Here is a 27404-nt window from a genome sequence, read left to right on the forward strand (position 1 = left end):
AGGAAAAGTCATTAGGCCTCCGGCAGGGTATATGTTATTTATTTATAATTTGTGATATTGAATACGGTTTATGTATTATATAAATTTAAAATACTAAAGATAAATATAATTCAATACCTGTGAATAAAGCTTTGATGTTATTGATAACTATTTATAAATAGTAATATTCTAAAATAATTAATTGATGAATACATAACATTGGGTAGAGATCTAAAGAGTGGGGAACATGTTGTGTACCTTCCAAAAAGATGGGTATGAAAATTGTTACATGTGATTACTCTCCCAGTGGCATGATTACTGTACTAATTGCTACCACATGCATGCTTGGCTGTGAAAACTTTCTTTTTTCACCCAAAAAAAAAAAAAAAGCGCAAAACAAAAACTTAAAAAAAAAAAAAGGGTTTTGACATATTTTGAAGACAATATATATATATATATATAATAATAATATTAATTCATATTGCTCCCAATTTAAGTATTGACATCCTGATCCATTTCAAAGCCTTTTTGGCAGTTTTTATTGATAGGAATGAGGAACAGGAAAAGTATGCTAATTAATAATTACTAGACTTTGCATGACTCTAAAGATCAAACTATTTATGGGCCACTTTTATAACATCAATCATATCTCCTCCTAACCAAAAGAAAAATACATATTTATACACAAAACTATTTATATATATAAGTTATACAATCATCATACAGTATGAGTCTATAAAATCATATTAACCAGAAAGAATCCAGCATGATAAGATGTCATATATTTGTGCCCGTGTCGTATGTGTTTACCCGCATAGACATGATTTCTTGTTTCTTATGCCGTAGCTCGGAGAGGAATGCGTGTGAGAAGTAGATAACTAGTGGGTTGTCTAAGATTTTCCAGCCGCACCAAATTGGCATTATATATATCTTCGTGTGCAAGTGAAGGTCATTTACCATGATGAACCAGTTTTTGGAGCCCTTAAAGGTTGCATAGACAAGCAAGTGTGAACAAAGGGCTTGCTCTGCTTTGCTTTGCCTGCCTCGTTCTTTCTTTTTTGGTCAAAGTCCAAAAAGCCAAACAATGACTTCCCTATAAATAGAGGGTACCTTCCTCTTTGATGATGATTCTCAGCAAGGTTGTTGGTTGAGGGCTCCAATCTTGCAATGCTGAGGATGCTTTCTGGTTGGGATTTCAATTTTTATTTATTATTATTATTTTTTCCTTAATTTCAAGATGGGTTTTGTTTTGGACAAAGATACTGGTTTTCGAGCACTAAAAAAAAAAAAAAACAAAAAGCATGATTATTTTTTTTTTTCAGTTTTATGCACTGTTTTAAGTAAAAATAGATTGTTACTAATATATCTTTTTGATAAATTATGATAGGACATTCAGTCTTTCGGATTGAGATTGAATTAACATAGACTTCACAACTAAAGTCATAAAAATATATGCATTTTTATTAAAGAATGATTTCCTGTGGTTATATCAATTAGTCCCACCGTGAATAAAAAAGCAAGAGAAAGAAACAGCAACAGACAGAACATAATGAAAAAAGCTAGACTTAAATAAAAAAAAAGAAGGGAGAAACATTTAGGACTAGACGATATAATCCTTTTAACTCAAATGGACTTGTTTGATAGGAGGAAAATGCATATGGTGTTGACAAAGAGGTGGGTGGGTGGCGTATCAAACTCCATGTTCTCTGTGAAAATTTTGGTCCTAATGGACCATATATGTGATAAAGATGTATTTATATGATTAAAAAATTTGGGTTTCTTATGTAATGTGGGTTCCACCAATTTTTCATTTCTTGCAAAGATTGATGAATGTTGACGTAGATAGTGAACTTCACAAAGGGGTTATAGATAAGAATAAGGAGACAAAAAAGAGGAAATATAAAATAAAAAAACAAATCAAATTTCTTTGAAAAATGATATGGTTTTTGATTTGTGGGCTTTTGATTCTGTATCTAACAACCCTTTTATGTTGTAATCTCTATCAACCACAAAATCCTCAATAGAGTTTTTTCGTTTTCATGTCCTTTATGATGATGATGGGTAATGGTTGAATGATCCTTCCTTTCTTGTCTTGTTGAATTAAAATTTGCTTTGAAAAAGTAAAGGTAGAAAAAAAATTTTGCTTTTTTTTTTTTTTTTTTTTGGTATAATTTTTTTTCAATTATAATTTTTATTTTTACATTAAAACAAATATGAAGCCGAACAATTTTTAATAGTGGAACTGAAAAGATTTGAAATTTTATTATTGCCTCAACAAATGGTAATTTTCACTACTGGACTCAATCAGTAAAAGACAAAACAATTTGATATTGGGCGGAACAATTTAAAACTACGGTGTATACAGAGATATTGTGGGGGAGTTAAAGTTACTAACAGCAAACGAAAAGTAGAAATTGGATTTTGGGCCATAAATTGGGCTTCAAATTGATTGGACCCAACAAAGAATCCAAAAGTTTCAGGACCAGTCCTGAACACAAAGAGCGACTCCAGCAAACAGTGTAAACGTTTTCTATGCTTTCAATTTGGCAAAAATTCCGCAGCAAAAAAGCTTTGCATGTTAGAGTGGAAGCTTGGTGGGCTATAAGAGTGCGCTAAAACTGTGATACTAAGGGGAGAGTAGTCAAATTCTGAATTCGGAAAATTTATTGAAGCTTTCACTGAGAGAGACAATGGAGGTGGAACTGAAAGAAACGATTGATGAACTCGAGTCTCTGAAGCAGTCGCTGACTGATCCTTCCTATCGTTATCCGATCGACAAGGTATTTAATCAATGTCACAAATGGTTTGGGATCTGGAGGAGAAATTGAGAAATTATTTGTTATAGGAATTGAATTTGGATCTTCAAGCTGAGTAAAATTCGGTTTTGCATCGTTGTATCTTTGATCTATGAATATTCACTCTGATCTTTCTTTGTTATAATTCAAAGAAAAAGCAAATCGTTTTTAATGATTCTGAGAATGTAAGCAAAGAATATTTTCTACTTTTTTTTTTCTTTTTCTTTTTTCAATCGAAGTGTAGACAAGCAAGCAAAGAATTGGATTTTTTCATATTTGACGAAGTTTAATTAACGAGAAATTTGTGTATATAATTGGTTTATGTTGGTGGTGGAAAAGTTTAGGATTAGGAAATCTGGTAGTTTTTGGAATCTCTGTGTCTTCTTCAGGAATGACTGGGTTGTTGTATTTGACACCTTTTTTTTATGACCTCTGTTTGAAGCTGAAATTGCGTGTAGAACGTCTTGCAAAATTTGGAAATTCTGGACCTTTGCGTCGTTCGAAAGTGAAGGTATTTATGCGGTTGCTATACTATGTGTGTTGCTGTTGCATTGAATTTTCTTGCTGGTTTTATTTATCCGTTGATTGCTTTTGTGGCAGGATATGAGCGCTGAGGTGGTAGATAGTAACCCTTACAGTAGGCTTATGGCACTTCAGAGAATGGGCATTGTGCAGAACTATGAAAGAATACGAGAGTACTCGGTTGCCATTGTTGTCTGTATTTATCTCCTCTTCAGCTACCCTTCAGTTTAATGCATGTTCATTTGTTTGTTAAGTTTGTGGGTCATGTTTACTATTCCATAATGCCCTAAAGAGTATGCAAAAGATATTCCATAATGCCGTAGAGAGTATACAAAAGATTCTGTTTTGCTCCTCATTATTTTGATTGTTTAGAAAAATATTGGAATTTTCGAATCATTTTACAAACTTAGCTGGAAAAAAAGGGGAAATTTAAAAAAAAAAGGACTAAGACTTTCTGAAAATTTAGCAAAACGATTTGTTTATTCTGTGAGTTGTGAAGATCTGCTTAATTTTTTTTTAGTAATGGCTTGTTACCTTAGTTTATGTGTCAATTGGGATTGCAGGGTATAGGTGGTGTGGGAAGTGTTGCAGCTGAAATGCTAACAAGATGTGGTATAGGTCGCCTTTTGTTGTACGATTATGACAAAGTAGAGTTAGCTAACATGAATCGGCTATTCTTTCGTCCAGAGCAGGTTTTCATCTATGCCATTCTCTTGTTTTGTTCTTTGTTTCTCAATTTTCTTAAGTAGATTTTCCCTCAATCTGGATATTCTTTGCTGCAAAGTTATATTGGGATGCCTTTAAGTTATACCAGGATCGATTATGATGTGTTCTGCCTTCTCAGGTTGGAATGACAAAGACAGATGCTGCTGTACAGACCCTATCAGACATAAATCCTGACGTTGTGCTCGAGGTAAGCATTTCATGGAGTTTCTCCTGTCTGAATTAATTGCAAATTTAAAATTATTGTCTATCTTGAATTTTCCATGTGCATTCAAGGAATTGATAGATGAGAATGTCTTGATTTTATCATGTTTCTTTTGAATATTTGAGCAGAAGATGTTATAAGCAGCATAAGTGACTAGGATTGGGAAAATTAATACTCATTTGTTTAAGAAATTCTTTCTTATTAAAAATTTGTATTAAGTCATTCCTATTTTTTGACTTTTGAAATCTGCATTTGTATATATTTGTGTACAACTTATCGTTTTGTTTGACAATGCATAATCTTGCCATATTTTATCAGAAATTACCTATGCTGATCCATTTCTTTGGTGTTTAGAGCTACACACTTAACATCACAACAGTGCAAGGTTTTGAAACATTTATGTCAAGTTTGAAAAATAAATCATTTAGCCCAAATAAGCAAGGTAGTGGAGTGGATATTGTATTAAGCTGTGTAGATAATTATGAAGCAAGGATGGCTGTTAACCAGGTAATTAGATATCTTATAATTGTTTGAAAAACTTCGTTTTGCTTTTCCCTATTTCATTTTTTCTTGATTTGCAAAATTAATTTTCTTTAACTGTTATACAGGCATGCAATGAACTGAATCAGACATGGATGGAGTCTGGTAAGCAATGTAGTTTCCTATTTATATACCTTAATGAGAAGGACACTCGTAGTAGTACTAGAAGTTTCAAGGTTGACCTGCTTTTACAGAGCAGCTGGCAAACATAATGTATGTTCTTGAAAATGTGCCTTTAGTGGCTAGTGGATGCCCATGTTCTAGGAGCAGTAAAAAAAGGCTTGTCTTGAATCTGTTTCTGCACAATTTTGATTATGTATAGAGTCAAGCATGTAATTGCACTTAAAATTAGACTCCCATGTTCATGCTATTCACATAAGATGATTTGCAAGAACACTAAAGTAAGAGTTTGACACCAAAAAACAAAGTGGGATCACAAGACTAGAGTGTATAAAAATTTTATTAAGTTCTGGGCATTTTCAAACCTCGTCCCACTTACATTAGGTGTTAACTTAATCTGCTGTCATTTTCTATTATAGGTACACAGATTCTGTGTTTTCAAGATCAGTGTGGCATATTCTCCAATGAAGAGTTATGCAAATGCATATCATCTATGTAGAAAAGTACGATCTTCTTTATGAGGAAATTTACATGTAAGCCATGAAATTTGACAGGTGTATCCGAGGATGCTGTTTCAGGTCATATTCAGTTGCTGATTCCTGGGGAAACTGCCTGTTTTGCGTGTGCACCTCCTTTAGTATGCGTTTTTCCCATTTACCTGTGATTGAAGATATTAGAGGATGCTCAATATGAATCTAAAATTCTGACACGTTAAATTTTCGATATGTTACAATTACACCGTTATAAATGGTTTAATGTGTTTGCGTATTTTATTTTTTGATAACATTATCTACTTTTTCTTCTTATAAATAGAAATTAAACCTTCAAATTATTTATATGGGAATGTTAAACAAGGAGATTTGATTCTAGTTTCTATAAATCTTTTCTTAGGTTGTAGCATCTGGTGTAGATGAACGTACACTTAAGCGGGAAGGGGTTTGTGCTGCGTCTCTACCTACCACCATGGTAAAAAAGTCATCTTCTCGCCTTTTAATAGCCTTTCTTCTTGGGGAGGCACTACTTTCTTTTGCATGCATTCACGTCTTCACTTCTTGTCTGCTTGATAAGTGATGTAGAGTAACCAGACAGAGAAATCTTCTTGTCATTGTGTAAAAGTTAACTGACTGATTCTTGGATTAGTTTTTATGTAGCAGACCGGCAGCGGATGCAATATTAACCAGTTGATTGAAATCTTAAATATCAATATATGATTGAGCATGTTCAATATGCTAAAGATGCACATTCTTATGTTTCAGCTATTTTGATTCCATTCTGTAGGGAGTGGTTGCTGGTCTTCTTGTCCAAAACACACTCAAGTATTTGCTGGAGTTTGGACAGGTTTCCCCATACCTAGTAAGTCCTGCATTTACATCTTCCTTGAAAGCCTAAACTCTTTAGAATGAGGAGAATCATGTTTTATATTTGATTGAGCCTTCGTGTGTCAACTCAAATCTGCAATGAAATATAGTTTTTTATTTATTTATTTTTTATCGGAGCAATGAAACAGAAATAAAACCTTGCTGTTGCTCCTTGCAAAATTGTTAAAATATGTAATATCTATTGTCTAATAGCAGTAGTCATATCCCCGTAAATTGATTTGCTTGATTGATTTTCAGGGATATAATTCTCTTAAAGACTACTTCCCTACCATGGAAATGAAACCAAACCCTCAATGTTCAAATGCAGCTTGCCTGCAACGGCAGGTAATGCAACTCAGACCAAAGCCTTGGTGCACCCAAGTTTGATCTTATGATAAGTATAACTAAGGTGATATTTACCATGTTACTGATTTTGGGAAACAATTCTTATTGGCAGAAAGAATACCTACTTGCGAAGCCGGCTAGGGATGCTGCTGCCAAAGCAAAGATGGAAGCTGAAGCATCATCTTCTGCAGAGGGTCCACTTCATCTTGATAATGAATGGGACATAAGGTGCTTCTGCTGATGATAAATTGGTTTCAAGCAATATATATAGGCTAGTTGATAGTTTTTTAGCTTATAGGCATTCATGATAAAGATTGTTGGGCAATCATGCTTGTTCTTATACTTCAAACTTAACCACATGCATTTTAGAGGAACAGATTAACTAGAAGCAAAGCATATAAATAGGATCCTTGGAGCTATAGATTTTGGATGCAGTTCTTCCTTTATCGTTATTTGAAAATAAGCAGTCAAGTTCCATAATGTTTTCTTTCTTTTCTGTATTGAATTTCCAGTGTTGTTGATGATGATGAGCCGGAAGGGATAGACATCAAAAGTTCAGGTAATTCACCTTTTTTGAATTTGTGATGTCAACTTCTAAGAAAGAAGATGTCTTTATGATCCGTGTCTGTGTAGTTGCTACTGTATTCAGGTTCCTATGCCTTACTAGTTAGTAAGTACCAAATTTAAATTGCTTCATAGGTTCTGTGGGTTAAACAAACAAAGATCGTGAATTTATCTGTCATTTAAAGTTAAAATAATAGTGGGATTTCTTTTGTCTCTTTGGCTGAGAGCTGGTTTCAGATATTCTTATGGTTGGTCTCTTTTGCTTTGCAAACAAAATATATTGAACAAGTCATTGGCTTTCTTCTGATCTGTCTTTCTCCATTTCAGCTGCGCTTCCAGAAGGTCTTACTCGCGAGCTACCAAGTGCCGATGAGTTCCATACCACTCCTGAAGCTCCGGATTCTGCCATTGATGACATAGAAGACCTCCGAAGACAACTTGACGCCCTAAATTCAAGTTAGAAAGCCATCAAAGATGTTCATTGTAGTCTCCATAACTTTACCCAATCCAAGTTTACCTGTGGCTTACATTGCTAGTAATTGTGATCGCACCCTTGGTGGGTTTAAATCTGGCAGACTAATACCAGTAGCGGGGCTTAAGGACAGCCCATTAAGGCCTATGACTAGGGTCCCACAATTTGAGGGCCCAAAATTTTTTTGTCCTTATATTTATATTTATAATTTTTTTTAAAAAATTACATTTGGTGAACTTTTTTTTTTCCTTTTTTTGGGGGGTGAATTATGAAGTTTCTAGAAATAGAAGACTTTTCCTTATATATCAGAATTTCAACCAATAAAAAAAATCTTATTTAATTATTGGTGTCATATAATTTTGTCTTTTTGGTAAAAATCTTTATCGGGGTTTTAAATCTCTTAATTTGGATTGAATTTTTAAATTTAAGAATCAATTTTCAAAGTTCAAATTATTCTTTTCAACCCAAAAACTATGCCATGGTTAAATTATTGGATAACCCTTTTGTTTATCTACCAACCAAAATAATAAGCCAAACAAACCATAAATCTATGTACTTATTATTTTGATATAATGTCTTACCGTTCAATCAGCTGACTTTTCTTATTGATGAATTTCAGTCGGCTGACGTATTGTTTTTGGGACGCAATCAGCTGACCTGAACTTTATGCTTTTGATGTACCCAAATGAATGTTTTGTTTGTGTGCCCATGAAATAATAGAAGTTTGAAGAACATAGGTGCATAGATTTTTATTTTTTTATTTTAAATAATAATAAGATTAAAAAATATAGTTTTTCCGTATAGATTAATATTATACATATATATTTTAGTGAAATATTTATATTAATAAATATGAATTTTTAGATTAAATTAATTGAACATTATTTGTCTAATATCTTTATCGTATTTGGAAATGCTTCCCAATACTTATCATATCAAACTTATTGTATCTATACAATCACTATACTCTCTCTCTATATCTATATATATATTATGGAGTGAAATTCGAACACAAAAGTTCAAAACCCAATTGAAACTTTAATCGTTGAAGTGAATTCTGTAACTATGTTTTTGAGTCCTTTCTTTATTTTTTCTACATAATTTATTTCCTTCATTTATTTTTTCTACATAATTTATTTTTCTTATAACAAGACATGAAATGAAAATAAAACAAATAGAATTTATAATAAATAAAATTAAAATAAAATATTTGACAAATTCAAATCATTTTAGTTATTTTTGTCATATTGAATTTGTTCAATGTACACTGTTTTTTTCTAGTAATGTTGAATGTACATTGTGCTAAAGATCTTTCAATTCTCAGTTGAAGAACATAAACAAATATAACCAGAGAATTGAAGAACATAAACAAACATAACCAATAAGAAAAGAAACTAAAGTTATTTATAAATTAAATACCCATTTTCAATTTCATTCAGACACCAACTGTTTTTTTTTTTTTTTTTTTAAAGAACTCCGACATCAAGTTGAAAGTATTTTAATATTATTATTATTATTATTATTATTATTTTCCTTTCATTGAGAAAATTCTCAAAGTAGACCACAATAAAAGATTTAATAACAAATTCCTCCTCATCCACTTGTTCATCCATATAAAAAAAATTAATTTATCAATCAATGAAAAGTGGCAAGGACACCTGCATATTTTGAATATTAATTATCAAAATAGCACCCACATGGTGTCTTAAATAATAAATATCTAGCACGCACATCATTTTCTTCCACTGTTTATAGTTTTTCTTTTTCCAATTGATTTAATCAAATTAAAAACTTTTCAAAAACGGATCCGGAATCCGGATCATAAAATCCGAATTAAAGGAGAAAATCAAATACAGGTGTCGAAATGCTATGGGTAAGTCAACGTAACAGCGGGTTTAACCGACTGTAGAAAAAAAATCCCCGAGCTCTCCAAAAAGTCCAAACCCCCAAAAAGCACGATAAGAGAGTTCTCCGCAAGTCACTCCTTACATTTTCTTGTTCTAAAACCAGCCGGCCAAACAGAGTCTCTCTCTAGTCTCTCTGTCTGTGTGCAATCGATTTTCATGTTTATTTTTTTTATTTGAAAAAAAATTGGACAACCTTAATCTTGTCTGATCACAACGTTAAATGGATTACCAAACAGTTTGTTTCTCTTCTTCTTCGAAGTTGTAGTGTTTTGTTTGTCTCTGTTACCAAACACGCCCTTTCACCTTCCCTTCTTCTTCTTTAACCTAAAAAAAAACCCTAAGACTTTTGAAGAAAATTTTCAGACATGGCTACTACGACTACAAGTATCGGAAGTGGAGGGGAAGACCGAGTACTTGCCACAGCTCAGCAGATCGTGAAGAGTCTCAACACGCCTAAAGAGGTTACGGAAGACATGTTGTTGATCTTCTCGAGCTTCGATAACCGGCTTTCAAATATCAGCGATTTGATCAACGGTGAGGATTCGAAGGCCGGTGAGGACAGGTTCGAGGCAGCCGAGAAAGTGATTTTCCGGTGGGAGGATTCGAATTCCGAAGCTTCTAGACATTCTCATCATAACAATTGGGAAGACTCGTCCCCTGAGACCGATGAGTATTTACAAGCTGTTGATGAGATCTTGAACTTGATCGAGGACTTTTCGATCCGGTCCAGCACTGAGTTTGTGGACCGGGCCGAGAAAGCGATCCAACTCGCTATGTCTCGGCTCGAGGACGAGTTCAGACACATATTGATTCGGAACACGGTCCCTCTCGACGCCGATCGGCTTTACGGTTCGATTCGTAGGGTTTCGCTCTCTTTCGCTTCCAACGATGGCGAAATCGACGAGGATTTCGAGAGTTTCGGTGAGGAAGACCGTGATGGCGGTTCCACCGCCGCTGGCGGAAGGTTCCATGAGAGAGGTGGGAGCTTGGGAGATGATGTTTATGTGGATTTGATTCATCCAGATGCTGTTGTTGAGCTGAAAGAGATTGCGGATCGGATGGTTCAGTCTGGGTATGAGAAAGAATGCGTTCAGGCTTATAGTAATGTCCGACGTGATGCTTTGGATGAGTGCCTTGTGATTCTGGGTGTTGAGAAGCTAAGCATAGAGGAAGTCCATAGAATTGATTGGAAGAGTTTGGATGAAAAGATGAAGAAGTGGATTCAAGCCGTTAAGATTGCTGTTCGAGTGCTTTTAACCGGGGAGAGAAGACTATGCGATCAGATTTTTAATGGGTCCGATGAAATCAAAGAGATTTGTTTCAATGAAACTGCAAAAGCGTGTGTGATGCAGTTGTTGAATTTCGGAGATGCCGTGGCAATCGGCAAGAAGTCGCCGGAGAAGCTGTTTAGGATATTGGATATGTATGATGCCCTTGCCGATGTGTTCCCGGACTTGGAAGCCATGGTTACCGATGAATTCGTAGTCGGCGAGGCTCGTGGAGCTCTAGCGGGGCTCGGTGATGCTGCTAGAGCAACATTTGCTGAGTTTGAGAAAGCTGTTCAAGGTGAGACTTCTAAGAAGCCGATGCTGAATGGTGAAATTCACCCTCTGACGCGTTATGTGATGAATTATGTGAGGCTTCTTGTGGATTATAGTGAAACTCTGGACTCGCTTTTATTGGATGGAGATGAAGATTTTAATGTTTCCCAGAATGATTATGGTGATCGTAGTAGTAACCAGTTAGAAACTGAGTCTGTGATAGCGCGTAGATTGTTGTTGTTGATAACCGCTTTGGAGGCGAATTTGGAGGAAAAATCTAGACTTTATGAGGATGGTGCAATGCAATATATATTTTTGATGAACAACATTCTGTACATAGTGCAGAAAGTGAAGGATTCTGACCTTCGAAAGCTATTGGGAGACCACTGGATTCGAAAACACAGGGGCCAGATTCGTCAATATGCCACAAGTTATCTAAGGGCTTCTTGGACCAAGACCTTGTCCTGTTTGAAGGATGAAGGGATTGGTGGGAGTTCAAGTAATGCCTCCAAGGTGGCTTTGAAGGAAAGGTTTAAGAATTTCAATGCCAACTTTGAAGAAATTTACAGGATTCAGACTGCTTGGAAAGTCCCAGATGATCAACTCCGAGAAGAGCTTCGAATATCTATATCGGAGAAGGTAATTCCCGCATACCGCTCTTTTATGGGGAGGTTTGGTAATCAGCTAGAGAGTGGAAGGAGTTCTGGGAAGTACATAAAGTACACACCAGAGGATTTAGAGAACTATTTGTTGGATTTGTTTGAAGGTACACCATGTGTTCTGCACCATCCGAGAAGAAAAAGTACATAAGATACAATTGGCTCTTGTAACAGGTAAGCCACCTGCTTTGTTCAAAAGACTAGTTGGAACGGAAATCCCCTTCCCTTGTTGTAGTTGATGATATGCTTATTTATTCTGCTGGTGTTGATGTTATAAACACAGGTTTTTGTGAAAGACAATTTTCCCCACCCCCTCTTTATATACTGTAATAATTTTTGTACATTTTTTTTTTTTTTAATAGATTGTAGGTTTTGTATTGTGTGGATTTTGATGGTTCATGTATTTTGTTGCCATGAATCTCTATCAGATTTGGAGTAATAGTGTGGCCATCAGCTTCTGTATGTTACGTATGCTGCAAAATTTCTGCAACTGTATATTTGTGTCTGTTTTTCCCTTTTTCATATTCACAAAATTTGCCCTTTTTCATATTCACAAAATTTGCAGTCTTAAGTTATTTAGAACTTTGATAAGATCTCATGAGTGTATGGAGAACTAATAATTTTTTCTATAACATATTATATATTATGGAATTGCAAGTATGTGGTAGAATATGTTTTTGTGCGAGAAACAATTTTCAGGCGCATGGTACTGCAACCTCGGGTTTGAATGATTTTGTCGTCGGTAAAATGGTGGAATGACCAGGTACTCTATAGTGTCTTTCTCTGAAGGAACTCAAGTTTTAGTTGATGGGTTATTCCGTTGGGGAGCAAAGATGCTATTGATGGATGGAATTGAAATTTAGCTATAATTTAGTTTGTAGATTGTCAATATGATCAGTCCGGTGTGAAAAACTTTACATCGGAGAACCTTGGCAAGAAATTCTAATGTTCAAGTTAACATTCTGGATGCGGTTGGGATAAAAGAAAGTTACAAATATTTGATGCTAAAACTTACTAAGTTGATCGGTTCAGTAATCTTGATGCCAAAACATGAAGTTTGTCAAATCCTCAATTATGTCTCTTAAGAAGTTGGCTTAAATGCCCTAGTAATTACGAAGGTCAGTAGAATAAAAGGTTCTAAGCGTTAAGGTTTCAATAAGCGTTAAGGTTTCAATCAAGTATAATACAATGCGTTTATTATGTAATTAAATGCTAGAGGCGAAAAGTAGAGCTAGAAGAGTTGGTGGTGTTGGTCCTTTTCATTAGGATTCGAATTCCATACCTTGATATTGGTTTGGCCCGGTGACACTTATGTTATTTAGTATTATATTAATCCAAAGGGATTTTAATAAGCAGAAGATCACAAAAAGCCCAAAAACTTTATCTGCAGTTTATGAGCTTTCAATTTATATAACCAGTGTAGGTTCAATCTTGAGATATCTTTCATATTGGGATGCATTCAGGTATTTGTTTTTATTATATTAGAGCCATGGATAGGATTTATGTAGTTGGAAAGATATGGTAGTTCTGGATTAGATTATAGATTGTTTAGTCTACTGCTCATAATAATAGCCTTTTTGTTAAAGAAATTGAAAATTACATTAGTCAAGACAGCGTTAGGTGGATTTCAAAGCCCTCTCTCGCACAAGTAGACAAGTACGCAGGTTTGATTATTGGAGAGTGGGTTGCTAAACAAATACGAGGGCCAATGATGTGAAAAACCAACCAACCAATTAAATAATGGAGTTGTACTTGTAGAATCACCCACATACACACACGTTGGCTGTCGAAATTGAGAAACTCAAATTCGTTCCTACATGGTCTCTCTCTCTCTCTCTCTCTCTCTCTCTCTTTCCTGTCCTTGTTTTACTTCTTTATGATAGTTAATTCAAACACTTATAGAAACTCTTCAGTGTTCTGTTACTGTTTTAACAAAAAACAGGGTAGAAAGAGTATTTCAACTATCGTTTTAGAGGTTAGAGCCATTTGAAAACCAAGCTTGATTAATTATTGGCATACTAGTCGGTTGAAGTAGGAATCTTTTCCAAAAAGGACCAAGACCCAATCCACCAATTTGATTGTATTGGTGAACCCCACCTGCTTGATACAAGTTCCACCACAAAAAATTGCAATGTCTGGTGCTGAAACTGGAAAGGATTCGAAACCATGGGATTCCCTGCACAGACACTCCTCGCTTGCAGACCACCGATGTCTCTCCAAACCTAGATGTGAGTTAGGTTAGGTGGTCAAACAAACTGAGCCAAAAGGTCCTCCTTGCTGCTTTTTGGCTATGGCAAAACAGCGTCTTTTTCGGTGGTTTCATTGGCTGATATGCCCGGTTTTTGTCTTTTAATAATGAAGCCATTCAAGGACCCATAAAACTTGACCCCAAAGTCCCTCCTTGTTTCCCCTTCTAACGACTCTGTTTATTCGGTTGGTGCATCAGCATGTGGGTGAAGCCAGTAGATGAATCGGTGTTCAAAAGTGGATAAGAGTTCCGACAATGAAAATGACATTCTATAGACTTGTTAAAGACTCATTAAGGTTGGTTTGCTATTTTAAAGTTGACATGACACCCAATAGTGGTTGATAATTTGCAAAATAAGCTCCTTAATCCAAATACATAACACAAACAAAATTAAAGAAGAAAAAGTTGCAAATTCAGGCCGTCCCTTCTTTCTCTCTCCGTATTTGGGTTTTCATGTATGAAACATCTATAGATTAGTTAGTTTCTTAATAGGTCCACTTTTAAATCCACCTTTTCAATTTAATTTTGACAGATAGACACAATTCAATTACACAAACGCATACAAATTTAATGGACGTGACTAAAAATCTTATAACAATGCTAAGCACTTCGCTATAATATAATTAACGCGCTCAACCTGATATAAGAGATTTGTTGTACAGAAAAACCTTAAAATATATAAAATAAATCTGCATCTACATTCTAATAGAAGTTTAAAAAAGACACAGAAGAAAAGACAAATAAATAACTAAAAAAAAAAAGAAAAAAAAAGAGAGTGCATAGCAGAAAGAAGCCGTCATTTGTATAATATAATCATATGTTACTCAATTCGGCAACTTTGACGCATTAATTATTTGGAGTGAGGCATGAAAAGTCTAACCAACCCATAAATGTTGCATTGGAATACCCATGCCATGGATTAGGCTTATTCAGTGCAGCATAGACAATTTCTAGCCCCTTTGCCATTTTCATATTTTGAAAAAAAGGCCATGTCTGTCAAAGTCCGGTGGTGTAAGCCCAAAACAAATAAATAAATAAATAAATAAAAAAGAAGAAAGCTGTATTCTCGCATGGAAAGGTGTGACAGAAAAAAGAGATGGATTCATGCATGGAAAGCTTCCAAAGAAAACCCTCCAAATCCAGTATCCCAATAAAATGACTCACGTTTACCAATAAAAACTGTAATAATCAGAGTTTTGATTGTTGGCTTATCAGAATCAGTTTCATCCTTTCCAGACACTATAGTTTTTTCCCAGTGCAAAGTTGGAAAACGGTGCTGAAAAAAAGTTACTCCAGTCATCCTCCAGGGATACAGTTGTGCACCAGTTGTGAACTAATAAGAAAGTATTTTAAGAGCCTACAAACTGTTTTTGATTTCAGAAAACACAAATTTTAGTTTTCAAATGAAAACCAGAAAACAACCTCCCTTTACCCATACGGAGCCTGTCTGATCTGAAGACAGCTATGTAACATATTAAGAGGTAAACCAGCCATCAGAATTAGCAAGCAAAATGAATAAAAATTTAATATAAGAAATTATTCACCAAGAAAAATTTAATATAAGAAATTATTCAGCAAGAAAATAATAATAATAGCAAAAATACAGATGAAAGAATAGTTCCCTCTTATTAGATTTTTTTTTTTTTTTTTTTCTCCAACAAAAACGCTCGGATGGAGCTCATGGATAGAGTAAAAAGATAAAATGCATGACAAACTGCAGAAGGCATTAATTACAAGGGCTTTGCCTATGTTACAGTCACCATATTCACGATTCAACCCACCCCACAGATAGCAAGCTTAGGAAAAGGGAAGAGATAAATACAGTGAAAGAAGAAGAAGAAGAAGAAGAAGAAGAAGAATAGTACTGAATCATTAGGAAAATTATCAGAATTTGACTCTGAGTACCTCTTATACTCTGCTGTTCTGGGGCAGTGGAAGAACACCGTCAAAGAAATCACCAAAATATCCACGGGGCTCGTGAACTAGCCTTGAGATGATATCTCTAAGTGTGATTACTCCTTCCAGATCTCCATTTTCAGCCACAACATATGCTCTGTGAACCTTCTTAGCATCCAGCATCAGAATCAAGTCTTTAATTGTTTGATCCTTTGTGCACGTGATCATCTTACCCAGCAGTGGGGAGGCCTCTTTATGCTTTTCTAAGTGGTTTCTAACTGCTGTCAGGAAGTTCTTTGCTGTGATAGATCTGTAGCATGACAAAAGTAATGGGCGTGCAAATAAGCAGATGGACATGATAATATAGCTTTAAGGATGGGTACATGGAAAGCAATTTTATAAAGCACAGCATCAACCGAAAACCTATGTATATTGATTAATGCCATGACCAACTAACAAACATAAATAAAGCTTATACGGAGCGGGAGCCAATTAGACAACTACTTTTAGTCTCCACATTTTGTTTTTTATGTTAGTTAAGTACAGAAAGTTAATCTAAATAGTTACACTGTAGGTACATAGCAGGATATGGCGTTATGAAGAAGTTATAGCCTACAAAGACTAAACTTTGTTAAGAAGTTCAATATGCATGGTGGGGAACGTAACCAGGTCCTTGTTAGTCATTAGTGCATCTAGCATGGAATCTTAGAATGGAATAAACCAACTAAATCAAACTGTGTTAAGGAAGGGGTCTAATATGCAAATTACTTCTTTATGTGAAATAGCAGAAATTATTTTAAGCTATACAAAGTCAGCGGCTTCCACTTGTCTAGGAACTCTGGCAAATTTTTTTCTTTGGCAACGAACTCCAGCAAGTCTTACTTGTCTATAAGCTCCTAAGAACATCAACTTTTAGTTTTACTGTTAATGGAAATTAGGTCCCTTAGAACTTCTTAGCATCGAAAGAGAGACGGTGTAACCACATCAAAGAACAATTCAGAGATTCAATTCCAGCTATGTACCTGTAATCATGGTAGATCTCCGGTGCAGTAAGCAAGAAATGGACGTCTCTTAAGCTTATATTACCTACTGCCTTGTTGCCACCAGTTTCAATTACAGGTACCCCTCCAATCCTCTTTTTCCTCATTAGCTTGAATGCTTGGAGCACTGGTTCATCCTCGTGCACCTGCAACAGAAAGAAGTTGGCATTGCCGAGGAATCACAAACATATATAATCATTATGTTGTTATCTTCCCAGAGATGGGGAGTCTTCTAACAAAATATTGTTGAGAAGTGGAAAACTTAAACTAATTGTCGCTACAAACACATGTCACTTCCTACTCTAAAGGATTATCCATTCTGAATGCATCCTCATTTCTCAACTATATACTATTATTGTTCTTTAGAAATCATGTCCTACGCAAAACACCTTCAAGCAGATATCCAACAAGAAAATAGTTAAGGGTTGAAACAGAAATTATAGGTGAGGGTGCGGTCAAGATAGTACTCTAACAAAAAATTGCATCATGATCATTACAGAATTCATTACATCTAGAGGTTGTCCTTTCATATGCATCTAACTTATCAGCTCAAGAAACAGACACAAGTGAAATGTATTTCATGATTTTCATTCTTTTGTAATGAAGCTAGCACTGATCCCTCTGGCGAGCATGCATAAATTAATGACTTAAAGAAGTGTAGTATATGACCTTGAGAACCCAAAATCCTGACATCTACCAAAGGAAACTTAACTGAGAAGTGAGAAACAGTCACACACCTTGATAATTTGATTAGGAGTCATTGTGGGAAGGCCAAGTTCGGATATCTTTTTGGTTCCCCAACTCTCAAACCAGTGAAGTCCAGTACATTCTGCTAGCATGTGAATCACAGCTGGTTGTGTGATAATGTTATCAATCTTTCCCTCGCCCAAATCAACTACAGGAACACTCTTCATTTTGTACTTTGAAAGCAGCAACAGCATGGTCAAAAATGAATTGGATTTTTGCAAAGCAAGAAATGGGGCCCAGCGGAATGAACCTGATATATCTCGGACCTGTATGCTCAGAGATTAATATGCATCACCAGCAATTCATGTGAGAGTAAAAAGTTCCACAGCCACTGAAATATGGCATAAATTTATTTTTAAGGAGAGTTAGAAGTAAAACCTTTGTGTTCTTGTAAAAATCTGATGAAGTCAGAGCCTCAAAAAAGTTTCCAGAAGTTTTTGCTGCAGATTCAGGGCCTAAATCTCCAAGTTCAAGAGAAGCAATCATCCCAGTAGCTGCTGCCTCAAGAGCAGTTGGACTCCTTGGACTCCTAGGAGAAGGGGGTTCTGACTGTCAAGAGCACAAAGCATCATGTTTGCAGTTTCTCCACTATGACGATAGACAACTTATAAACTGGCGACATAACTAGTTCTCATCAGTTTAATTTTTGAAATGGAACGTTGACATCCGTTCCAAGTTTCATCTACCATATAAATCACGATAGGATATATTGATAAACTGAGAGCATATATATTTGTTGGCTCAATGCTACACCACCTTCGATAACAGATGAACTTTAATTTGCATCAGCATGTAGACCAACAGTAGAATTTAATACATTCTTTAATAGCATATAAAAGCATCAGGAACATATGTTCCTTCCAATAACAATCCATCAATCTTTTAGACAAATAAGACATTTCAAGAAAGTATACCTTCGCTCAACAAAATTGCTCTTACAACAATTTCGATATTGTAGTTGCTTTGGCAACAAGTAAAAAGATAAACAAACTATATTTTCATGAACCACGTCGTGGATGGTAAGTTTTTAATTTTCAGAGGTACCAAAATTGATGGAAAATCAAAATAAAATCTTTAGTTTCAATTTCTATTTCTATTTTCCCCAAAAATCTAAAAATATTTAAAGATATCATTCAATTTCAACCCAATGCCAAAGAGTAAAGATTGGCTTGGCATGCTAACCTGATGCACAATCCAGACAACAATTCCTGCAAACTCAACCATTCCAAGGTATCTGTCAATCCAACTAGCATCTTCAGGGGCATCAACATCCACCACCGGTGCACTTAGAATTTTGTGCTCAGCCAATATTTGAACAGCTTCTGCCAGACTAGTGTTTGATTTTATCTCAATCACTGTTTAACAGTAGAAATTCAAAAAATAAGGCCAATAAACCAAATAATGTTAATAAACGATACTTGGGAAAAATGAAATTTTTCAGTGTGACCCATCTGCCATTAAGCGAGTGCCAAAAAGGGCTTATCAAATGCTCTGCCAATGGCAATTCAATCCACACACACTACAACAAAAATTAAAAATTCACCAAAAAAAAAATATATATATATATGTATATATACATAAAACAAACTTTTCCACACTAATAATCAATCCAGAACAACATGTAAATGCTAAAGTTCAAAATATCAACAAACTTCACCTTCATCATCAAAATTCATATTCGAAATCCAACATATATGAATATAAACACATACAAAAGCACAAACTCAATGTATATAACGGTATACATCCATATATATATATACACACACACATATAGACCTTGATCAGAAGGAGCTAATAATATATATATATATATACACACACACACATACAAAAGCGCAAATTCAATATATATAATTGTGTATATATATAGACCTTGATCAGAAGGAGCCTGAGGGAAATCAGAGACAGGAACATTCTCAAAGCAAGCATTGAGCTTCTCAGTGGGAGTGAGCTGTGGCTCTTGAACATCCCACAGATCCTCCACCTGCATCCCAAGCTTCGCCTCTGGACTCCGAGGACTCCGACTCTCCTCCATACTACTCTCTCTCTCTAGAATTTTCTCTCGCTGCATCTGCATCGTCGCCACCTCAACCATCACCGGTCACTCTCTCTCTATGAATTTTCTCTCTCTACGACACTCTCTCTATCTCTCACTCTGTCTCGCGCGCTTTCTCTCTGTAGAAATTTTCTCTCTGCCACTGCGAAGCAGACAAATATTCGATCTCTACCCTGACATTAAATAACTCCGGGAAAATGATTGGGGCACTAAAAACTAATTTGCATCGCTCATCACACGTTACGTGGATACCGAAGATCTGGACCGTTGGAGTGGCATACTTTGATCGAGAAAGGAGCGCAATTGGGTATGTTTGGACACGTGGAGGGTCCTGATGATGGGAGATGCATTATTGTTAATGAGGTTGACCGGTCAACGCCCGATGCAGTGTCCGTTAATGTTTATCCGATTTCATATTTTGATTAATTTTTTTTGGAAAAGAACCTCCAGAGCTTATCCGGATTTTAATGCAGGCCACAATGGTGGGCGATTCTAACGTGCGCCGGAGCGAGCTTTGCGCGCTGGTTTTTGGTTTTGGCACTGAATAATGGGGGACGTGTAAGAATGACGTGGCTACGATTTTGACGCGTGGGTGGGTTTAACTAGTTTGTAGGTTCCGTAGGCAGTTTGACGGTTACTTTTTAGCAAATCAGTGGGCTGGTAAATTGAATATTCGTTGGGTCGGGTCGTATCGGTTCGAGCTTGGTTGTTTTTTATAATGGTGGGCTTTAAGTGGATCATGATCGAATAAGGTCGGGCCCGATAATGTGTCAAGTACATAGTGTATGATTCCAATTTAATTAGCATTCCATAAAATTAAAAATCATTTTATGGAAATTTTAGTTTTAAAAGTACAAATTATTGATAATTTTATACCATAGATTTGTGAAATCTTTACGTGTTATTAACCTCCTTATCACGCATTTTAAATTATCTTTGTTATTATTTAATAGAAATTATGTGACATGGGTTTTTAGTCCATGGACTTAAAAGCTTACTAGGAACCGTAAACATAAGGAGGTGATTTGCAACTCAAAAAATAAAGATACAACTTTGGTATGATATTCTGATTTCAATTCAGTAAATCCACAATACATTTGATTCAAAATTCGTTCAATTTTACCATATTGGAATATTTAAGAGGTGGACCATGTTTCATTAACAAAATTTTAACATTTGCCTTTAAGAAGTATTAAATGACAAATTAACTATATTATCCCCGAAATCAGGATCATTTATTTTTTTGGGTGGATCATTTTGATATTCTGTCTTTTGCCCCAAGATGTTTAACATATGCCCTATCAAAAAATAAAACTTTCCATTCCCTCTAACTTGGGCTATTATAATAACCAGTCCTCAAACTAGAAAGTCTTGCTTTTATTTAAAGATTTGATATTTATTCTTATTTAAAAAAAAAAAAAAAGAAGAATTTGATGATTTGGTTGCTACCTTGATAGTCTTTTGATGTGAGCCGAGGAAATAGTCATGAAGCACTTCGGGCGATGATGGATATTAAAAAACTTGTTTGGAAATGATTAATATTTTTTAAAAAGTAAGTTTTCAAAAATTACCTAATTCGTGTTTCTATTATAATTATTAAAAAATAATTTCATTTTTTTTTCCCATACACTTTTATTTTTATTTTTAAGTAATTTTAGGCTTTTTACTATCACTCTCAAATATACAATAATGCATAAAGACACTTTGAGTTGAGTGGTTGGTTGTGCAATTTTCAACAATATATTTATTTAATTTAATATTTGGAAATTTTAAAATAAAGTAGGTTATGTTCTTATAACTTTACGTAAATAAACACATAATACAAGCAAACAAAATTAACCAAATTTTTTTTTTTTTGGGTGAAAAAAATTAACCAAAACTTATTAGATTAAAATGTGTTCTTTTAATAAATTACTTGATGTCATGCTTTACAAATTTTTGTAAAAAAATACAATAAAAATGCTTACCAAATTACCAAGATTATGCTCAGTGTGAGGATTAATTATCTACGGAGACAAGTTTTTATTATTATTATTATTTTTTATTATTTTTTAACATATACACTATATATGGGGAAAATAAGAGCGACTAGTCACAAAGACTTTAAACGGCCCTCACGAACCAATTTGGACTCATTCCTCTACTATTTTTCTCAAACACTTGTTGGGGGGTTCTTCGAGGGCAATGGAGGGCTCCTCCTCCTCCTCATCCTCGCAGCCGTCTGATTCAAATCCAACGTCTAATGGCGCTTCCCAGTTCCTCTCCAACCTTCCTTCCCGTGGCCTCTTCTCCTCCACCGTTCTCTCTTCAAATCCGGTGATCTTTCCCTCTCATCACTCTACCATCTTCATAAACCCTCGATTTTTTATTTTTTTATTTTTATTTTTTCTGTTTGTTTTCCTAGAAATTGTGCGAGAATGTAGAAGGTTGTAGGTTTTTTGTTTTTGGTACCACTTGAAGTTGAAAATAGTAATACTCAACCGAGACTGAAACAAGGATATTTTTGCGTTTTACAGTTGTTGAGAACTAAAATAATGTTGGATCAAGGGTCGTATCTTTTTATTCGGTTGATTTAGGTTTGAAAATGAAAATAAAAAAAAATTCAATCTTGCTAGATGATTGGGTTTTGTTGTTTTGCGTAGAATAAGCTAGTGATGAAATTGGGTTTTAAACTTTTATATGCAAGGAATTTAATGGATCATTGGATTACTAGGAACAATGGATGACTATAGTTTAGCCTTATAAAGAGAATGTACAGTATATCTGATTTAACAAAGGAAACTAGTTTGGGCAATTGAAAACCCTTTCCCAGTACCTTAGAGGTACACTAACTATTTTATATGACTAAATCTCTGTTGTTTATTTTATATGACTAAATCTCTGTTGCTCTTACCTATAATGCATCATACTCACTATGCGATCTCGTCCTTAGAGGCAAGGGGAAAAAAGACTTCATTTCTTTGATGGAAGATAAGTGTCTTTGCCTGCTAACTTATGTGAGCCAAATTGTGAGTTTTGGTGTATTTAGATTATCTTTGAGCTGCTAACTTATACATGTCCTTGTCATATTTGCTTAATTGGAAGTAATGTCTCCAAACAGCCAACTTGAGTTAGTGCCAGAATCGGAATATAGTTTCCATTCCAGGCCTTCATAGATAGTTATATTTGGTTCACTAACTTCTAAACTTTGTAGGACTTTCTCTTTTAGCTTATGCATTGTCCTGCTCTGGGTTTGTTATGATGACGTGTTTTTATTGGAGGAAAGTGTTGTTGTTCAAAAACTGTTATTTTCTGATTGTGGTAAATGTTAATGCCCAATGAAGCACGTGAATAGGGAGGGGGTGGGAGACAAAGTTGTTCAACATTTTCATAATTCTTTTGTTATGAACTAGCTTAGACATAATTATATGGCATTGGTGTTCTTTGTGTGGAGGTCTATGATTGCAGCAGCAGCATATGTCCCTTAGGCCCTCATTGCTTAAGCACTTTTACTCTATTCACTTTTGATATTAAATATTGCATTGATGCATCCTTTCTTAATGGGGTAGACAATTAAATCTTGATTTTAGGCACTTTCTCTGGGTGTGAACTTTGGTTTATGTGTTTTGAAAAAAACAAAACAGGGTGGAATGCGAGTTTATGTTTGTGTTCATGACACATCGCCACCAGGTATTCTTTCTTCTTCTTCTTCTTTTTTTATTTTTTTGTTTATTATTATTATTATTATTATTTTTAAGAGTTTTGCATAGTGAAACAGATTTAGTTTGTATTACCACTTTTTATCCAACAACTTCTTGTTGTATGTCCAGAGGGTCAACAAATAAAGACAAATCAACAAAACATATTGATTAGGTCGCTTACACTTAGGAACAAGAAGAGTGAATCTGGTTCAAGGGATGCAAACGGTGCTGGTGCAGCTGAAAGTTCTAAAAAGAGGTAGTACTACCAGCTTTTATCTTTTAGTATGGATTATGATGCTGTTTGTTAATAATATCCATTTGTGCATGTTTTATTCCAATAGAAATCCATTTTTTTTGTGTTTCAGATTCACACGTGTTTTACAGACCTGTTTATGGAGAAAACTTTTTTGTATTACCGATTGTTATGATTTTGTTGATGCTGCTTGGTTTAGAATCTGGTTTCGTTGGTTTGCATTGTTGTTGTGTTCTGTGTCATCTACCCTTGCCAGAAAAGTTTCTTGCATTCTCACTTAACACTGTTTTCATTCATGCTTATAGGGCTCCTGAAAGGCATCCCGAAAGCAGGCCTACAGCTAAGAGATCCAATAGTCATAGTAGTTCTCGACAAGGTAAATTCTGATGGTTCTTGTATTGCTTTGCGAGATATTATATATTGACAAATAGTTGGCAAAATAAAATAAAAGGAAATATGAAGGTTTGTATGTGGTTCAATGAAATTGGTCTACTTTTTGGAAAAGTAGGATGTCTTTGTTGGCATTTACAAGTAAGTAGATCCTTAAATATAGGCAAGGTAGACTAATCTAGTTGCATATCTGTAAAACCTTGTTGTTCCAAAATGGTTAAAAATTGTGGTTTCTTAGTTTCAAATATTCAAGTTTTCTAATTGTTACTTAATGGGTCCTTTTAAGGACCTTGTTATCATCATTGATTTGAGTTGGTGTCTTTGTGATGGGTTTTGAAAATAAAGAAGGATCAACTACCCAACAAGCACCGATTAGGGACTACCAGGCTTTAACCGTGGAGAGGCTTCGTGCACTTCTGAAGGCAAAAGGTCTTTCTTTAAAAGGAAAGAAGGCAAGCATCAAGATAATTTTATCACAAGTCTTTTTTTTTTTTCTTTTTTTTTCCCTCTCTCTCTCTCTCTTAGAGATCCCATCTAATGAATTTTCTATTTATTTCAAAAGTGAATTGTTTATTTAGATTCAATTGATTTATCAATGGGTTGATGGTGGCATGCAGGATGAGCTGATTTCTCGCTTGAAAGGTGCAAGTGGTTCAGCATAGTTAAGACGGCAAGGAACAAATCCGCTCTCTTCATGTGTACTCTCTTCAGATAATGAAACTGGATGGTTTTGATCTTTTTGGATGTTACTTCAGAAAATCTACGCATGGGTTTTTCATAATGTAACAGGAAAATGAGGTTTGGAAGGTGGGTGAGTGAAAAAAATGGAGCTTGTAAGATCTGTTAATCTTTGAAATGCTTTTGTACCTATGTTTCATATCTTTTAAAGCCACCTTGGACAAAGTTGCCTCTTTCACAATGAAGCAATCCTGGTTAACTCATTTGTTGCCTTGCTTTGAGAAAGTAGAGGTGAAATTCTTTGATCCATTCATATTTACTATCCCGGTGTTAATCCTATTAGGTAGTCTTTGTTCGCCTCTTTTGCCATCGTTTTCTGCACATTTGACTGGCAGATTTGGGAGCCTTTTCTAAAATGAAGACTAATTTAAACTGCAAAGGAATTTTCTTCTTCATTTTAGTTTTCAGCGGCACAAAATAAATAACCCAGCTGAAATTCTGTTAAAAAAGAGCCAAAACAAGCAAAGTTGGCCTGTTTCATCTTTCCCAGGTGAAAATTTCATAAATCAATGCAAAGTCAGCACGAACTTTTTCAGTTGTTTGTGTCCCATCTCGAACTTAAACCAACGGACGAACGAGGGAAACAAAAAAAAAAAAAAAAAAAAAAATTGTAATGAAGAGGAAACGAAACCAGTATGGTTTCCGCTTCATCTACATTCTACTACTAAGAAATAAAAACAAGAAACACGTAAACCAAAAACGAAAACATTATTTCTCTCCTAAGCTTTCAAAGACACAAATAGAGCATAAAACCAAAGAACAAAAACAAAAAGCCGTCAAAAGTTGATGTGATAAAGCCTTTATTGCCCCAGCAAAATTCAGTAAGCTAGAGAAACGAAACCAGATATGGTTGCCAAAAAAAAAAAGGGTGTCAGCTGAGAAAGAAATTGTGACAGAGCCATATAGAATACATTGATCGTATAGAGATGGTGTAGGCGAGTTGTTCGCTTCCTCCCTTAGGTCCGACCTGCCCGTCCATTTTTGGAAGGCCCGCATACGAGATGTGGGCTTGTAACAAGTTAACCAAAGCAACCCTGTTTGATTTCGTTTGTGATTCAAATAAAAGAAGAATAAAGGGAATTTTGTCCGATACCTTTATTTGAAAGCCTTTAATTAAATATACTTTTTTCCTTTCAAGGTTTTTTGTTTGATCCTTTTCTTTTCTAATATTCATAAACTATCCTTTTCAAATATCAAAAAGAAAAATACATATGAAATGCCTAACGAAAAAAGGAAAGGGAAAATGAGAGAATGATGAAGCAGCTGCAGGAGAGTTCTTCAGGAAGAGAGATGAGTGGAGGAAGCATCCTAGGTTCAGCAATTAGCTCAGCCATGCCCTTCTCGGTTTTGGCCTCGGAGTCCTGTCATCGACGTCTACCTGATCGGCGAGCAGATCTACAGCAAACTCCTTGGTCCTTCCTTCTCCTTCTCTTATGGGTTTGCTTTCAATGGTGTGGTCTTTCCTGGGTTTTTCAAGAAATCTTTAAAATGGAAAAATACAATTAGAATCCTATCGTCGGAACCCTAGCTTGGTTTTTGTCATAGGGACTTGCCAAATGGAAGTTTATTTTGGAAGCCACAGCAGGAGGAATCATCCATGGTTAAATTCATTTCTGCTATACTTTTAATCTTTTTCTCTTAATTTTATTGCTTTTCTTGCTTTGAGTAGGGAGAGAAAAAAAAAAAAAAAGCGAAAATTTGTTTTAAAAATGCAAAACTTTAGCAGTTAAGTTTTGTCAAATTTTCTGAATTCTTGACTATATATGTTTTTATGATAAATTTTTAGGTGAAGTATTCAAGAGGGCCTAATCCTACCAATTGTGAATGATTTTTCCATCCTTTTTTGTTTTGTTTTAATTGTCGTTGTTGATTTATAAAATTTTGTTGGCCATTGAGAAAATCTTGGAAAAGGGAGGAGAGAAGTTAATTTTTTGAAATATCAAATTCGCATTTTTGAGCAAAAGATATTGATTTTTGTTAGTTAATTATATTAAATTTTGGTCTAAAGGAAGGCTTTTCGCTAGGGACTTTCTTTAGTGTCTAAACAAAAGTTAGATTAGTTAAACATGGTTTTAGTTTTGGAAAATTTATTATTACTGTTGTTTTTTATGATGTTAATAAGCCTACAAAGCCAGGGAATCAGACCTATGAGTTCATTTTAAGGTATGCTTGTTCAAATAGATTGCCTTATTAATTGCTTTTATGTGGTTGGTTCTGTACTTTGTGATAAACAATAGTTCTACATATCACCATTTGTTCTTTAAAGCCTATTTGATTGGTGGACCTATAAGGTATATTATTGGGTTCACTAGAACACAGTAATGGAAGCTGTATTGAGTTGGGACAGATGAAGGTCTAATGCTGTTATTGGAAGATAGAATTTCTTTTTTGTTCACTTCCTTCCTTTTATTATGGCTTTATGTACCAAAGTGTCTTTTAGAGTTGAGGTCCTGGTATGCATGATAGACGTGGATATTTTTTCCATGGGCATGTCATTTCTTATTTTGATTGAATCTTGAATCTATGCTTACAAAATTTCTCATTTGTAGGATTGCTACATTGACATCTGCTCCCCAGAGGTTCTAATCATTTTTACTGACAATTTTGATTACCAACATCTATG

The 27404-nt window shown here is 35.0% G+C and overlaps 4 protein-coding genes across 5 annotated transcripts; 3 read left to right on the forward strand and 1 right to left on the reverse strand.

The window, feature by feature from the left end:
- Positions 1-2514: 2514 nt before the first annotated feature.
- On the forward strand, positions 2515-7926 carry LOC107418004 (ubiquitin-like modifier-activating enzyme 5). Of its 2 annotated transcripts, XM_016026666.4 has the most exons (14): positions 2515-2759; positions 3217-3285; positions 3375-3488; positions 3860-3988; positions 4141-4209; positions 4579-4731; positions 4833-4869; positions 5439-5521; positions 5776-5850; positions 6163-6237; positions 6501-6587; positions 6700-6815; positions 7100-7146; positions 7479-7926. In XM_016026666.4, exons 1-14 carry the CDS (start codon positions 2670-2672, stop codon positions 7610-7612), a joined length of 1278 nt encoding a protein of 425 aa, XP_015882152.3. In that variant the 5' UTR covers positions 2515-2669; the 3' UTR covers positions 7613-7926. The 2 variants fall into 2 exon arrangements, with proteins under 2 accessions (XP_015882152.3, XP_024929776.3); XM_025074008.3 differs by lacking the exon at positions 2515-2759 and having other exon boundaries at positions 3375-3492.
- A 1640-nt stretch (positions 7927-9566) lies between these two features.
- LOC107418032 (exocyst complex component EXO70B1) lies at positions 9567-12263 on the forward strand. Its single transcript, XM_016026698.4, has one exon. The coding sequence runs from the start codon at positions 9896-9898 to the stop codon at positions 11879-11881; it is 1986 nt and encodes a 661-aa protein (XP_015882184.3). The 5' UTR covers positions 9567-9895; the 3' UTR covers positions 11882-12263.
- Positions 12264-15585: 3322 nt separating this feature from the next.
- LOC107418033 (SNF1-related protein kinase regulatory subunit gamma-1) lies at positions 15586-19882 on the reverse strand. The gene is made up of 6 exons (XM_016026699.4): positions 19537-19882; positions 18844-19016; positions 18040-18210; positions 17652-17927; positions 16897-17060; positions 15586-16184 (listed from the first exon to the last, which is right to left on the reverse strand). The coding sequence occupies exons 1-6, from the start codon at positions 19757-19759 to the stop codon at positions 15887-15889; spliced, it is 1305 nt and encodes a 434-aa protein (XP_015882185.1). The 5' UTR covers positions 19760-19882; the 3' UTR covers positions 15586-15886.
- Positions 19883-21815: 1933 nt separating this feature from the next.
- On the forward strand, positions 21816-24984 carry LOC107418040 (uncharacterized). Its single transcript, XM_016026710.4, has 6 exons — positions 21816-22036; positions 23344-23389; positions 23530-23656; positions 23959-24029; positions 24389-24495; positions 24661-24984. The coding sequence occupies exons 1-6, from the start codon at positions 21905-21907 to the stop codon at positions 24703-24705; spliced, it is 528 nt and encodes a 175-aa protein (XP_015882196.1). The 5' UTR covers positions 21816-21904; the 3' UTR covers positions 24706-24984.
- Positions 24985-27404: the final 2420 nt, after the last annotated feature.

The sequence above is a fragment of the Ziziphus jujuba genome, chromosome 2 (genome assembly GCF_031755915.1).
Source record: "Ziziphus jujuba cultivar Dongzao chromosome 2, ASM3175591v1".
Classification (NCBI taxonomy): Eukaryota; Viridiplantae; Streptophyta; class Magnoliopsida; order Rosales; family Rhamnaceae; genus Ziziphus; species Ziziphus jujuba.